This window comes from Notolepis coatsorum (genome assembly GCF_963971535.1).
Source record: "Notolepis coatsorum genome assembly, chromosome: 16".
Classification (NCBI taxonomy): Eukaryota; Metazoa; Chordata; class Actinopteri; order Aulopiformes; family Paralepididae; genus Notolepis; species Notolepis coatsorum.
In genome coordinates, this window is record NC_140180.1 from 61,356,957 (window position 1) to 61,374,463 (window position 17,507).

The window sequence follows — 17,507 nt, forward strand, 5'->3', positions numbered from 1 at the left end:
AAATAGATGCCTCTATCATATAGCCAATCGAACACAACTAATAAAGGCATTCATATTACAGCACGGTTATAATGACACACAACCAACGCCAAACAGTGGTCAACGAACGGTCTTTATTAGTATTTTGAGCTGTCCAGGCAGAATTGCAGCAATGGTCTTAGGGAGCCGTTGATATCTGACATCACCGTTTACAAGTCCGCCTTTTATTTATCCCATAATACGCGATAGTGTCTTCTTGGTTCGACAGCAGTGAACAATCTTCGTGGAGTTTCTCAGAGTTCCGCTCGGGTCAGTCCATTATTTCACATCCCATGGGGGGTGTTTCCTCATTTTCATGACCATATATGGATAATCATGCACGAGCATTGACGGTAGAACAAAGTGGTATTCATCAACACGGAGGAGCATAGAGCCTGCGTACGCACGTGTGATGAATCCCGACTTCCCTGTGCGTACACTGGTTCTACATTCCGTGCTTACGTGTGGAAATAGAACATGTTCTACGCACACTATTGATGAATGAGGGCCCTGGAATCTTTGGTAAACAATCAACTAAAGTATTTTCTTTCAAGTCACTCAGTACTTAGTGAGTTAAAACCAATATCCGGATTTAGAGCTAATCACAGCACCATTTCAGCTATTACATTAGTTACAAATGTATTGGTTTTGATGGAAAAGCATGTGATTGGTTTCAGAATAATTAGTTTGAGAGGCAACAGTGAAGTTGGGAAATCACAAGCCCATCTTTATGCTAATGACACTATTATGTAGTGTATTGCTGACTGGCCATTGAGAAATTGCAACTTTTATTATTATTATTATTATATATATATTTTTTTTTTACTTTTTCTGTATTTTTTGCTCCCATCCCAATTTAGTCGTTATGCCAATTCCCTTCCTGGTCGTTGCGCGCATTGCCCCACTGTCGGCCTAGGGAGGGTGTAGAACTACCACATGCCTCCTCCGATACATGTGGAGTCAGCCAGCCGCTTCTTTTCACCTGACAGCGAGGACTCTCACTGGGGGAATGTAACGCGTGCGGAGGTTCACGCTATTTCCCCCCGAGCCCCTCCCTGCTGAACAGGTGCCCCGATCGACCAGTAGGAGCCGCAGTTTACAACGACCAGGACACATACCCCGCTGGCTTCCCACCCGCTAACACTGCCAATTGTGTTAGTAGGGACGACTGACCAAACCGGAGGTACCGCTGACAGCTGGATTCGATCCCAGAGTCTCTGCCGGTGGTAGGCGAGTGCATTCTCCACTGCGCTACCCAGCCGCCCTAGGAAGCACTTATTAATCTTAAATTGGTACTTAATACAAGTAAAACTAAATTCATGCTGTTTACTATATCCATAATAAGTGGTTCTAGCATTGAGTCACTGAGTATAAGTATCTTGGCATCTGGCTCGATGGGAAATGCACATTTAAATACCATTATGTACAGAAACAGAACCAGCTTTCCTTTGATTAGTTGGAAAAGGATTGTTGAAGCAGTTTTCATCCAGTTTTGGACGATGGTGATGTCATTTATAGACATGCTGCTGCTGCCACTCTTAAACCACTTGACTCTAGTCTGTCACTCTGCCCTCAGATTCATTACTGGTGACAGGTATGATACTCCTGTCTCTTGTTTGATAAGGTTGGTTGGCCTTCTCTTGCAGAGAGGTGTAAACACATTGGTACTTGTTCACAAGGCCCTTATTGGTAAGCTCCCACCTTACATCACAATGTTGCTGCTGGATTGGAACTTTGCCCTATTTAACTTGCGCACATGACTGGCTGGTGCTTAAGGTGCAAGTCAGTCATTTAACTCATTGTATCATTGAATCATTGTAAACGAGGACAATCCCAATGATCTTGGAGTTTTTAAATAAAGTTTTGATGATGATGATGATGATGATGATGATGATGATGATGATTTAGACTAGTTACATAGAATCAAGGAAATCATATAGAATTGTTGAAAAGATACAAAATGGGACCTTTAACATGCATGTAACTGTGTCCGTTAGTAGAGTCAGAGGGTTACAGTGGCTCAGGAGGTAGAGTGATCGTCTGGTAATCGAGAAGGTTCCCAGTTCGATTCCGGCTCCTCCCAGCGGCGTGTCGATGTTTCCTTGAGCAAAAAAGAAAGAAAACACGTAATCCTGCTCCCGACGAGCAGGTTGGCACCTTGTGTGGTCGCCTCCCTCCGCCATCAGTGTGTGAATGTGTGAGTGAACGGGTGAATGTGAGGCATAAGTTGTAAAGTGCTTTGGACAAACGTGTTATATAAATGCAGTCCCTTTACCATGTTGCTTTAACTGCTCTCTGAACCCGAGGACACGTCACCCAGAGGTCACATTTAGTCTCCTGTTGAATGACAGTGATCAGCGTATGTCAGATTGGCCAGCCAGTCTCTCTGAAAGGCTAAACACACCACATGGACAGTTTGCATGGTATCTGGACCTACTGTATGTGCATGTGAACGAGCTTAAGTTGTGAAAAGGCCATCCACCAATACATCTAGATGACATGAGCAGTTCTAAGAGAAGCTTTCTACAGAAGATTGCCGGCGATGTCATGAAATGACATGTTGATGTAGTATTTACATCTGCCACAGGGAGGCAGCATTTCCAGCTCCCTTATGTTTATTTTCATGGAACACGGGGAAGAATCATCAACCATCATTCTAGGGCTGTGGGGTATACTGAATATGAAGGTATACTGTCATGGATCCATGCAAAGGTATGCCTTTTTACTATATCACCATCCATGATATACATGTACATATTTTAAAGTATTTTTTATAAATAAATAAAAATACATTACATATTTTTTCCCTGCAGTAGTATTTATATAAATTTTTTGAAAAAGCTAATGAAATAGCACCATAACAATTGTAAAATAAATACTTCATATCACATTGTAATTTGTACTGGAAAACTAAACATTGTCAAATGCCATTATACCATCAATAAAAAAACATATAGTGATATGATATTTTTGGCCATATTTCCCAGCCCTATGTATCTCCGAACATTCACATCATCTGGCTTGTTTACACAGTACACCTCCCTCTTCAAGCCTTAGCTGTCTTCCACCATCATCATGTCTATCTCTCTCTCTCTCCCTCCAGAGGTGACTGTGCCTGTGAGCATGAAGGAGGTGGCAGGCTACATAGAGAACCAGGTGGCCTACCTGTCAGGTGGGCTCCTTTCAATTCACCTCCCTTGTGGATCAGGTTACAAAGTACATTGTTCAGATTAACCCTAAAACATTAGATCTACCTATTAAAGGATAACTCCACTTTTTTTTTTAAATTAGCTTATTTAACATCTTCCCTGGAAGATGCATACCTTTTTTGTCTCTGTGCGTGCATTTTAGCTTTGGGAATAGACGCTCCGTTAGCATAGCTTAGCTTCATCACTGGAAGTGGGGGAGGACAGTAGCCTTACAGTGCCTTACAGTGTATTGCAAGGTCTGACATTGACCAAACTTGATATGCATGACCTTGGTGGGCTCTAGGTCAACTCCTGAAAAGGGGGTCAATGTCAGACCTTGCAATCAAAAGTTAGGGGCGCACTGAAATTATGGCAAGGGTTATTAGCCCCCTAACTTTTGATTGCAAAGTCTGACATTGACCCCCTTTTCAGGAGTTGACCTAGAGCCCACCAAGGTCATGCATATCAAGTTTGGTCAATGTCAGACCTTGCAATACACTGTAAGGCACTGTAAGGCTACTGTCCTCCCCCACTTCCAGTGATGAAGCTAAGCTATGCTAACGGAGCGTCTATTCCCAAAGCTAAAATGCACGCACAGAGACAAAAAAGGTATGCATCTTCTTGTCTAACTCCAGGGAAGATGTTAAATAAGCTAATTTAAAAAAAAAAGTGGAGTTATCATTTAAAGCAGGTATCATATTATTATACTATTATTATTATTTTCAGATATACTATCACATTGGTCCACACACCTACCATAACTCAAGCAATCCAGTTGAAATTCATATTTCCAGCTATAGTGTATACATTGATATGAGGGCTAACCATGAGTTAAGTAAGGGATAATGTATAGCTACGAGGTCATTGTCGCAAAATAATTGACCGACACAGAGTTTAGAACACAGAGGCGCCTTGCCGATGTGTTTTAAACGTCAGTGAAGGTCAATTATTTTGCGACAATGACCGAGTTACATTACATTCATACATTATCCTGCTTATTACATGGCTAACTTACTAACAATATACCTAATTCATTTTACACCATCGACAAGACGAGATCAAATGCAGACGCAGTTGTTCTGTGGCTCTGTCAGCCCAAATAAAGTGATTATTATTATCGCCGGCAGCCGGCAGGTGTGTCTGTCAGATTGCACTGAAACAGTGTGTGTTAGTGGGCTTGATTGCTCCAGCTGCGAAAAACAATAATCACCGGTGGTTATCGAAAAATAATTCACCGCTGTCGGGGCCTATTGACCAATCACAATCGAGCATTTCTGCGAATGTTAAAACGCCATGTAATAACACTTTATAGATTATGATGGTTGACCTTTAGTTAACTCTGTATAGATTATGATGGTTGACCTTTAGTTAACACTGTATAGATTATGATGATTGACCTTTAGTTAACTCTGTATAGATTATGATGATTGACCTTTAGTTAACTCTGTATAGATTATGATGATTGACCTTTAGTTAACTCTGTATAGATTATGATGATTGACCTTTAGTTAATACTGTATAGATTAGATTATGATGATTGACCTTTAGCTAATACTGTATAGATTAGATTATGATGGTTGACCTTTAGCTAATACTGTATAGATTAGATTATGATGGTTGACCTTTAGTTAATACTGTATAGATTATTAGATATAACCATGAATGATAGATTATGATGAAAATGAACACTGTATAGATTATAATTAGTTAACTATGTCTGATCATACAGTATGTCTGTGATCAGTATGTCTGATCATAAGTACAGAGTGACTGACTCATGCTATTTGTCTCCAGGAGGACGTGGGGAAGACTCCAGTGTCATCATCACCCTCCCAGAATGCTCTGCTTTCAGCGACATTCCAGACGAAGCTTTAGCCAAAGTCTTACAATACCTCACTCTCATACCTCGGTGTGTGGGTTCATATTCATCCTTCTGCAACCCCCCCCCCCCCCCCCTTGTCTCTCATTTTCCCTCTGCTTCTCTGCAATGCAGTGTATCTGAGCCCAGAGTCTGTATTTTAGTCACAGCTGGCGTTCAAAGCTGTTTGTAGCTCACCCTGTCAAATGTCCTAGTCATGTCCTCTGTGCTATACCTCATTGGTCAGGGCGAGAGTCCCCCAAGAGACTACAGGAAGCTTTTCATCAGATTGAATCCAGAGGACTCTTTGCGCCTGCCAATGATTTGATCTCACTGCATATGACGTGATGTGCTAATGTATTATGTGTAGTTGTACTGTATATCACAAATGATTATAGCATGTCACCCGTTCCAAACTTGGCCGCATTTGCACGCACTATAGGATCGTTTTTATCTGGTTATGAGCAAAACATGAAGGAACATGCCAACATTATGGGAATGCGCTTACCGTCATCTCCAGAGTTAGACAAGAAGATAGACCAATTTCCTCTCTGTGCGTTCAGTAGAAAGCTATCCGGCTGCAAGCTAGCCTAGTCTTAGCGCACATGAATGAAAGAGGATACAGATTGGCTAGCCTAGTTTACAACTCCAGGAGAGGTGTTTTTGGCCAACAACTTGGCTAGCTGATCCATATCCGCTTCCATTAATTTGTGCTAAGCTAGGCTAGCTTGCAGCCGGATAGTTTTCAACTGAATGCACAGAGAGGAAATTGATATCTATCTTCTTGTCTGACTCTGGAGAAGACAGTAAGCACATTTCCCATAATGTTGGTGTGTTCCTTTAAAAACAATACTGAAGGAGCCACTAGAAAACAACTAAATGTTCTTGCTTGTGCTTCCAGCACGAGGCAGCCAGGTGTGAAGTTCATTATCATTTTAGACCGAAGACTGGATACCTGGGCTTCTATCAAAACCGCACTTGCCAGAATAGCGGTGAGCATGTTAAAACATTTCTCCCTCAGGATCATATTTTCTCAACTCTGCATGTTCTGATGTTACTTGAGAATCAATGAGGTCATCCATATGCATGAAGATAGACACACATATACACACTACATCACACACACCACGCACAAACTACACCATGCACACACACATCCATACACCATACACACGAATACACACTACACCCGCACACACACCACGCACAAACTACACCATGCACACACACATCCATACACACGAATACACACTACACCACACACACACACACACACTACACGCACACACCATGCACACACATACACACACACTACATCACACACACCACGCACAAACTGGCATGCACACACACCACACACACGAATACACACTATACACATTCACACACATACACACTACACCACGCACACATAATACACTACACCACACACACACACCATGCACACACGTCACTACACTAAGCGTTCGCTCACACACAGCAAATTGTCTGATAAACTATTATTTGCTGTGTCAGCAGCAACTGAGTGGGCTGCTGTCCATGGTGCTGAAATTTGCTACCTTTCATTGCATTATTTTCTCGGAATCTTGGGAAATGTCTACCTATATCATCATCAACATGACATTAAACTTGATTGTGTTTAGAATTTCTTTCAGCCTTTTGTTTATTATTACAATAGATTGATCAGTTTGCAAAGCATGTGTCTGTTTCCCTCCTCAACTGTAACTTGATTCCCGCCCAGTGGTAGCCTACTGTAAATGCACTAGCAAGCAAAAGCTAGAGATATGTCTTGATGACGCTTTATTTCGTGGGATGATGAGGAAGGATACAGTGAAGAAGAGGGAAGGTGGGAGGGGATTGGGGAAGAGTGCAGTCAGCTGCTCTGTCGTACCTCTCTATGGCAGCGCGCGGCGTCGAGGCTGCGGCTGTGGTCAAGCAGCGCAGGGAGTAGGATACCGCCACCGATTTATGGACGGGCGAGGGCTGGTCCTTTACCACCACCGTCCAGATGGCTTCAAACATCATGACTGAGAGTTTTCAGCGACGAAGAATGCCAAAGATACGGAGGAGCCCGGTAACGAGTTGTTGATTAGTTTTCTTTAGCGTTGAAAGAGTTACGATTAAGTTTGGGTGGGGATGCGGCAGCAGTGGCGCGCACCGACTGCAGCTGGTGACGGTTGCACTGCGGTCACTGCAGACGGAGCTTCCGCCGAGTCATGCGAAGTATCCACCGGAGAACCAGACAGACACGTTAATATCGTCTGAACACGATCCATGACTAACTTACTAACGCATACGTTTGCATTTTTGGTTATTTGAGAAAGCGAGGGCAATGAATGTCAGATGATGCATCGCATGCAAACGCATTTGATTTGTCATTATGGCGAGTATTACATGTTACATCTTATTTACTATGCTGCCATATGGATCAATCATGGTGCAGAGCTGCATCTAATTACCCACTAATACACCTGCATTACGCCATCGAGTGTTAAACCGCTAGCCTAGACATGAAACACATTGCCCATATAGGGTATTCTGTGTCTTGTTAATTTTCTCGCAGTGCTGCATCTTCATCACATAATATTGCGATATACTATAATGTAATGCAACCTATGTCCCGTAACTATTATAAAATTCACAACAGAGCATAAATGGCTACACAGTCAGGTTGTTTCCTCAAGTGACCTGAGTCTTGCAGAGCAGTGTGAAGTCAGTGTCTGAACCCCTTCAGTCCATCTGTCAAGACAGTAATCTCTTGACTGGACAGTGGCAGCGACTGAGAGGCTACTGTAGAGGCTGATGGCTTGTTAATGCTGTCTTTGACAGATGCTCCTTCTCAACCCCCAACCCCTCCCCTCTCAATATGCAAGCCTGTGATCTGACCCCCCCCCCTATCTAGCCACCTTAGCTGTTCCAAAATATCAGCTTTTGCAGTATTGCAGCAACATAAAGAACAGTGTTGGAAAAACCTGGAATAGTGAATTGAAGGTTATGGAAAACTAGTCATATCCAAAACGTTTTGAAAATGTCATGGGCATTTGTTCCTAGTGTTTTCGCAAGTTGAATTGCCCTCAAACCTGAGACATTTCTATCTTCTATTCAATCAAAATATACATTTGAAGACCGACAGATGACAAGTTATAGTTATAGTTGTTGTTGAAGATGAATATCATTTTGTTTTTTATTGCCCCTTGTACATCGATTTTAGGAGGGCTTTATTTGAGAAAATTCAATTTGTAAATCCGGATTTGTTTTGGCAGTCTGCGTTGTATGTTGAGTTGTTTTTTTATGGAGGAGATTTTCAGTTTTGCAGGATTTTTGGAGAAAGCATGGCACTTGAGACAAAACACACTATATCCTATATTTTGTTTTATAATTGTAAATTCCTCTTGTTTGTTTGTTTACATACATTGTTTACAGCTCGTTATATTATTGTTTTATTTTTGGCCATCTTGGTCTATATAACTTATTGTCAAGTACTATTATATACTTATATATTGTTTATGTGTCTTGTAAGCCAATATGGGCTGGGCATACACCTGTATGTAAGACACGAAAATAAAAAACATCAAATCAAATCAACGTTGCCTTGTCCTGCACACCCCTCACATGTATGACAGTGGCCTCGTTCTCTCTCTCTCTTTCCAGGCCACCTTTCCTGGGAATCTCCACCTGGTCCTGGTACTGCGACCCACCAGCTTCTTCCAGCGCACAGTCACCGACATCGGCTTCCGCTTCAGCCAGGAAGACTTCATGCTCAAGATGCCAGTAAGGCAGCTCCTCCTCAGTGTTCCAACAGTTGTCCATGTCCCACCTCACCACCACAATGTCCCACCTCACCACCACAATGTCCTACCTCACCACCACAATGTCCTACCTCACCACCACAATGTCCTACCTCACCACCACAATGTCCTACCTCACCACCACAATGTCCTACCTCACCACCACAATGTCCCACCTCACCACCACAATGTCCCACCTCACCACCACACCACAATGTCCCACCTCACCACCACAATGTCCCACCTCACCACCACAATGTCCCACCTCACCACCACAATGTCCCACCTCACCACCACAATGTCCTCCCTCACCACCACAATGTCCCACCTCACCACCACAATGTCCTCCCTCACCACCACAATGTCCCACCTCACCACCACCATGTCCTCCCTCACCACCACAATGTCCTCCCTCACCACCACAATGTCCCACCTCACCACCACAATGTCCCACCTCACCACCACAATGTCCAACCTCACCACCACAATGTCCAACCTCACCACCACAATGTCCTCCCTCACCACCACAATGTCCAACCTCACCACCACAATGTCCCACCTCACCACCACCATGTCCCACCTCACCACCACAATGTCCCACCTCACCACCACAATGTCCAACCTCACCACCACAATGTCCAACCTCACCACCACAATGTCCTCCCTCACCACCACAATGTCCCACCTCACCACCACAATGTCCAACCTCACCACCACAATGTCCCACCTCACCACCACAATGTCCCACCTCACCACCACCATGTCCCACCTCACCACCACCATGTCCCACCTCACCACCACAATGTCCCACCTCACCACCACCATGTCCCACCTCACCACCACCATGTCCCACCTCACCACCACAATGTCCCACCTCACCACCACAATGTCCCACCTCACCACCACAATGTCCCACCTCACCACCACAATGTCCAACCTCACCACCACCATGTCCTCCCTCACCACCACAATGTCCCACCTCACCACCACAATGTCCCACCTCACCACCACAATGTCCTCCCTCACCACCACAATGTCCTCCCTCACCACCACAATGTCCTCCCTCACCACCACAATGTCCAACCTCACCACCACCATGTCCTCCCTCACCACCACAATGTCCCACCTCACCACCACAATGTCCCACCTCACCACCACAATGTCCAACCTCACCACCACAATGTCCCACCTCACCACCACAATGTCCCACCTCACCACCACCATGTCCCACCTCACCACCACAATGTCCCACCTCACCACCACAATGTCCCACCTCACCACCACCATGTCCCACCTCACCACCACAATGTCCCACCTCACCACCACCATGTCCCACCTCACCACCACAATGTCCCACCTCACCACCACAATGTCCCACCTCACCACCACAATGTCCCACCTCACCACCACCATGTCCCACCTCACCACCACCATGTCCAACCTCACCACCACAATGTCCAACCTCACCACCACCATGTCCCACCTCACCACCACCATGTCCCACCTCACCACCACAATGTCCCACCTCACCACCACCATGTCCCACCTCACCACCACAATGTCCCACCTCACCACCACAATGTCCCACCTCACCACCACCATGTCCCACCTCACCACCACCATGTCCTACCTCACCACCACCATGTCCCACCTCACCACCACCATGTCCAACCTCACCACCACAATGTCCCACCTCACCACCACAATGTCCCACCTCACCACCACCATGTCCCACCTCACCACCACAATGTCCCACCTCACCACCACCATGTCCAACCTCACCACCACAATGTCCCACCTCACCACCACAATGTCCTCCCTCACCACCACCATGTCCCACCTCACCACCACCATGTCCCACCTCACCACCACAATGTCCCACCTCACCACCACAATGTCCCACCTCACCACCACAATGTCCTACCATAACCATGCTGATCAATGTACACATCTTACTCATCATCAACACACACACCATAACCATGCTGATCAATGCACACCTCATCCTCATTAACACACACCATAACCATGCTGATCAATGTACACCTCATCCTCATTATCAAACACCATAACCATGCTGATCAATGCACACCTCATCCTCATTATCAAACACCATAACCATGCTGATCAATGCACACCTCATCCTCATCAACACACACCATAACCATGCTAATCAATGTACACCTCATCTTCATTATCAAACACCATAACCATGCTGATCTCAGCCCGGGAGGGACAGTGGTTCAGGAGGTAGAGCGGTTGTCTGGTAATCGGAAGGTTCCCGGTTCGATTCCCACTCCTCCCAGGTAGCGTGTTGAAGTGTCCTTGAGCAAGACACTTAACCCATAATTGCTTCCGATGAGCAGGTTGGCACCTTGGATGGTTGTCTCTGCCGTCAGTGTGTGGATGTGTGAGTGAATGGGTGAATGTGATGAACAAGGGGTGTAGGGGTATGGAATAGGATATGAACCCGGTTTAGGGTAAGGGATGTGGGTGCAGGAGAAAATGGTTAGAATAATAATAATAATAATAATAATAATAATAATAATAATAATAATAATAATAATAATAATAATAATAATAATAATAATAATAATAATAATAATAATAATCTTTATTTATATAGCACCTTTCAGATAGAATGCAGCTCAAAGTGCAAAAATAATAATAAAAACAACGAATGAGAGCTCCAGGTATTGACAATGCCGATGCTGCATACCCTACCACATGGCCCCTAATGGCCACCACAACCCAATGTGTAGATAGATAGATGCTACATAGGGAGGTGTAGTGGTTACGTCATTGTTGTTTCCGGCCGGTCCACCTCGCTTGAAATTTCAATGTTTTTCCAATGGACACATTTCAAAATCGTCTTGTTTAAAACAAATAAAGCATGCACATTGCCATGGTGTACTTTTCTGTGTGTATTCATCCACAATCTATAGCTCAACATGAAACAATTCGCAATTAATCGTAAAATAATTACGTATAATTTTATTTCCACCACAAATGCTTAAACAATAATGTTAGTGATAGAAGGTAACTCATTTTGTGCAAAAATGGAAAGCTTGCCAATGTTCATGAGGCAGAATTATTACAATAGCTGATAATACATTTTCCCAATGATAAATCTCTTTACGGGTGGACCGCGCGGGAAACTAAAGTGACGTCATACTACACATCCCTATACCCTACCACATGGCCCCTAATGGCCCCAACAACCCAATGTGTAGACAGATAGATGCTACATACCCTACCACATGACCCCTAATGGCCCCAACAACCCAATGTGTAGACAGATAGATGCTACATACCCTACCACATGACCCCTAATGGCCCCAACAACCCAACGTGTAGACAGATAGATGCTACATACCCTACCACATGACCCCTAATGGCCCCAACAACCCAACGTGTAGACAGATAGATGCTACATACCCTACCACATGACCCCTAATGGCCCCAACAACCCAATGTGTAGATAGTTAGATGCTACATACCCTACCACATGACCCCTAATGGCCCCAACAACCCAATGTGTAGATAGTTAGATGCTACATACCCTACCACATGGCCCCTAATGACCACAACAATCCAACGTGTAGATAGATTGGCAGTGAGAGCCAGCATTATCACCATGGTTATCAAGTAGGCACCTCCCTTCACGGGTGTTTCGTCAAGTTAGGCCCACAACACCTCAGGAAGGCTCAACAGTTAGTTCCAGCATCCCAGAACCATCCCCCTCCGTGCTAGCTCCCATTTGACATGATTTCCACACACCAAACTATATCTCAGCACTTGTTTGAAGATCTCACTGTGCCTTGTTTTACCTTATTTCTTAGCACTCGCTTGTATTTAAATTATGTCTTAGTTAAGTATTGTGTGATTTTGTGTGAAGGGCGGACTGGCAAAGTAAGATTTTCATTGTATGGCAAACTGTCTGTTTAACTGTGCACATGACAATAAACAATCTTGAATCTAAAGACAGTGCTCTTGTTGGAGTTTACGTCTGTAAAGTATTGTTGAGGTCTTAGAGCATGTCTCTTCTGTCAGGTGGTGATGCTGACCTCAGTAACAGACCTGCTGCGCTACATCGACGAGAACCAGCTGACCTCTGAGTTTGGTGGCACGTTGGACTACTGTCACAGTGACTGGATTGTCCTACGAACGGTAGGCCACTGGTCCATTCAGTATCATGCTAGATTCATACAACACATGTATCCCTCACTATCCTGCGCTAGAGATTAGCAGACACTGCCCGTGACACATTATTGGCTTCATAGACTTCTATTTGTCTTCCTTCAGTAGCATCAAAGCTAGAGACAGACCTTTCCTTCCTATTGAACCCTACAAAATGCATTACTTGCAGAACCCTTAGCTGGGCAATAGGTACAGACATTAGTACATCCCAGAGGATACCATTAAGCTACTTAAACACTTTCCAACGTGGTCCTCATTGGTGGACAAAGCAAGAAGAAAACTATACACACAAAACAGTCAGAAATACAATTTCCTATACAAAAAGTGCACCTTTTTGTGTGCATTTGTATGATAGGTGTACATATTGTATAGCTGTGTGCTAAACAAGTGTGTGTTATGATAAACTATTTGCAATACAAGTGTGTGTGTGTGTGTGTGTGTGTGTGTGTGTGTGTGTGTGTGTGTGTGTGTGTGTGTGTGTGTGTGTGTGTGTGTGTGTGTGTGTGTGTGTGTGTGTGTGTGTGTGTGTGTGTGTGTGTGTGTGTGTGTGTGTGTGTGTGTGTGTGTGTGTGTGTGTGTGTGTGTGTGTGTGTGTGTGTGTGTGTGTGTGTGTGTGTGTGTGTGTGTGTGTGTGTGTGTGTGTGTGTGTGTGTGTGTGTGTGTGTGTGTGTGTGTGTGTGTGTGTGTGTGTGTGTGTGTGTGTGTGTGTGTGTGTGTGTGTGTGTGTGTGTGTGTGTGTGTGGATTCCCATACCTGCCCATACCTCAACTGTTAGACCATACCATATCACAACTCGGCTACAACTGTAAACTTTTAGTCTTCATATTTGGAAGCCTGGGTCATGTCCATAAGTTGGGTGTTAGAGGCCTTCAGATGGCCGGTCTTCCGAAGAGAAGAGCCAAACAATTAGCAAGATATTGCTCAGTGTCAGCAATTATTGGCAGCCGGGCAATTTGGAGAAGACGCTGCTATCTGTATCCATGAGCTGTGTGTTGATTGTCAGGTTCATCATCCATGTGTGTGTGTAACTTTGGTTGCCATTGTCAATTTGGGCACGATTGTATCAGAATAACCCACAATGTACAAGTGCACTGATAATATTTGTGTCCTTTAAACATTGTCTTTATGTGGACATAAATAAAGATTCTAAATGTGTGTGTGTGTGTGTGTGTGTGTGAGTGTGTGTGTGTGCGTGTGTGCGTGTGTGCGTGCGTGCGTTTGTTTGTTTGTTTGTTTGTTTGTTTGTTTGTTTGTTTGTGAGTAAACCTTCCAAGCCTAGAGCCTATGGAAAGAGCCTAAACATTACAGTACAAACATTTGGAGTTGGCTTCCCCAAATAACTACATTGAGTTATCCAAACAATTTGATTCCATCATATCTATTCATTATTCCATTACCTTCTCAGTTTTAATATCCATACAATTTCTTGAACATATACAAATGTCAACAGATTGATAATTAGTTTGTCTTTCAAGTGAAAATGTGTATACTCATAAATAGGAAAAAGAAAATCCCAGATGAGGCAGTGAATGTCGAGATGTTGTTTTCCCAACTCAATCAAATAAAATAAATCCTCAGTAACTGACTGAAGTAGTGCCATCTTGTGGACTAAACGTGTAATCTCATCCTGATAATATTTGGAAGCATCTCATCCTCTCGTTAGTGTGTGTGGATGATGTGAGTGACCATTGTGCTCTGGTCTCTGCTTGCTCTCTGGCTCCCCCGCAGGCCATTGAGAGTTTTGCGGTGACAGTGAAGGACATTGCCCAGATGCTGCAAGCCTTTGGCACCGAGGTGGCAGAGACGGAGTTGCCTAACGATGCCAGTGCCATCGAGTACCTCCTCAATACTCATACTGACAAGTACAGGGGGCTCAAGGTCATGTTCTGAATGTTGTGCCAATGAGTGATGTTGGTTTTGATCACTTATATTTAGAAATGTGTCATCCTAACAGCAGCATTGTTCATCTGCTAGCACCCTCCACTCTCTGTACTGATTTCTAAACAATATTTACTCCTAACTTAAAACTGCACTATTTAACATTTTCATGATATATGTATTGTGAAATAATATTGCTTCTTTAGCAATATAAATCACAGAATTAGGCTGAGTTGGGCTGAACATGACAAAACCCTCAGTGCTGCATGAAACACAGTCAAATTGCCCATACAAGCTCTTCTGGTTGGGTAAGACCAGTGTCCCAAAATCCGTAGAAGGCTAAGACCTTATTTAATAGAGCATAAATTGTTATCAACACTACTGTAAAACAGTGCTCAGATGGTTTTGTCCCTGTTTTCTCTTATCCACCATGATTAAACAAGGTGCAGTTACCTCTCTACTATGTAGAATAATCATTAAAAAAAAAATGTATACATCCACAAAGCTTTTAGAAAGGTGCAGAATAAATGTATTGCTTTGTGCGTCCAAACTGAATGTTGTTGTTTACATGTTGCAGGCATGTATCCCCTCCCTACTGCGTCTATACAAATAGTAGCTCCAGTTCTGCAGACCCCTCTCTGATTGGTTGAGCTCCATTTCTGCAGCCCCCTCTCTGATTGGTTGAGCGAAGCCCCTCTCTGATTGGTTTAGCGTGCGCATGCGCATGAGCCGCGACAAGCTCCTCCAGAAACTCCGGAGGAAACTCTGTTAAGCTCCAGAGAGAGAGGCTGAAAACCCACAGTTCTTGCCCGACGGATGGGAGCGAATCGCGGATCCGAGGTTTCTGATGACTACCCCCAAAACATGGAGGTCGCAAACGCAATTTATACGCATGGAAGTATTGATTACGCCATAACGAATCATTAAAAAAATATACCGTTAACTGGAATATGTTGTGTGTGCCTTTCTGAATATGATTTGGGAGGGTTATAATAGAAGAAAGACAGTGTAAACAATATAACATTATGTGAATAAACCGCGAAATAATAACTAATTCCTTGGTCAATAGAAGTCTCTGTGATACTTTCTGAATATGATTTGGGAGGGTTATAATAGAAGAAAGACAGTGTAAACAATATAACGTTATGTGAATAAACCGCGAAATAATAACTAATTCCTTGGTCAATAGAAGTCTCTGTGATACTTTCTGAATATGATTTGGGAGGGTTATAATAGAAGACAGTGTAAAGTTGTAAACAATATAACGTTATGTGAATAAACCGCGAAATAACCGCGAAATAACATAACATTGTTATAAAACGTTACAATGTACAGTTTCTGACAGCTGGCTGTGTTGTGAAATGTGCATAACGTTATGAATAAACCGCGAAGTCACGCGAAATAGTACATTTATTTTTATCTTCTTGAGATGATAACATTACATCCGCCTTTTACCGCATGACGAGCTAAACCAATCAGAGAGGGGCTTCGCTCAACCAATCAAAGAGGGGGCTGCAGAAATGGAGCTCAACCAATCAGAGAGGGGTCTGCAGAACTGGAGCTACTATTTGTATAGACGCCTCCCTACTTCCCATTTCCCCACATGGAATGCACCTGATTGGATGACAGACTGGTGTTCTAGTGCGACATCTAGTAGCTGAATGTTATCTATAGCAATAAGTCAAGTCCAGTCAACTTTATTTATATAGGAGTGCTTTAAAGTCAAAAACAGTTTATTCCAAAGCACTTACAAAAAACAAACAAAAAAATACAACGACAGAAAATGCTAACTTCAAATCATCTTCTCTCGGACAGGATGCTATCAGGTCAGTGTCGAAGGAAGGGCAGCATCTCCTCGCCAGCCTGGAGGCCTCTGGGACAGAGGAGGACTCTCACTGGGATGTGAAGCTGGACTGGGACACGGTGCAGAGGTACAGGAGTATCAATCATATCATATTGATCATACATGCCGTCCTGTATCTATTTCATTCTTGAATTTGTCATATTGCCAAATATTGAATGGTTGCCTTAAAGGAACACGCCAACTTTTTGGTTAATTTGCTTATTTGTCATCTACCCTGGAGTTATACAAGCAGATACATACCCTTTTCTTCTCTGTGCATGCATTAGGCTTAGGGAACAGCCGCACTGTTAGCCTAGCTTAGCGTCATTCACTGGAAGTAGGTGTGCCAGTGTAGCCTAGTTCCCAAACAGTCATGAAAATACACTCCAAATACAACTCCAACTTTTTTGAAAAACTGGGCTTTTGAGATGATGAAATCACTGCGCCCAGGCAGCAGTGTTTTGGCAAAGAAATATTCCGAGTACCGGTATATATCTGCTTAGAAAATGTCTAATTATTATAATTTATTTCTCCACGTGGTAAATACACAGGTCACAACATGTTTACAGGAACGTTTTGGGGTGTATTTCGTGACTGTTAGGAACTAGGCTACACTCCCTAAGCCTAATGCGTGCATAGAGAAGAAACATTTATGAATCTGCTTGTCTAACTCCAGGGTAGATGGCAAATAAGCAAATTTCCCCAAAAGTTAACGTGTTCCTTTAAGTATAGAG

General features: G+C 43.6%; 1 protein-coding gene across 1 annotated transcript in view; it reads left to right on the forward strand.

Annotated features, from left to right (window-relative positions):
- The window catches only part of mcf2a (MCF.2 cell line derived transforming sequence a), a 61,605-nt gene that overhangs the window by 9,662 nt on the left and 34,436 nt on the right, over positions 1-17,507 (forward strand). Inside the window, exons 2-8 of the mRNA XM_084331817.1 lie at positions 3,122-3,190; positions 5,001-5,115; positions 5,966-6,056; positions 8,716-8,835; positions 12,906-13,022; positions 14,781-14,930; positions 16,746-16,861. Coding sequence (XP_084187943.1) covers positions 3,122-3,190; positions 5,001-5,115; positions 5,966-6,056; positions 8,716-8,835; positions 12,906-13,022; positions 14,781-14,930; positions 16,746-16,861 — 778 coding nt within the window. The remainder of the gene's footprint in view (positions 1-3,121; positions 3,191-5,000; positions 5,116-5,965; positions 6,057-8,715; positions 8,836-12,905; positions 13,023-14,780; positions 14,931-16,745; positions 16,862-17,507) is intronic.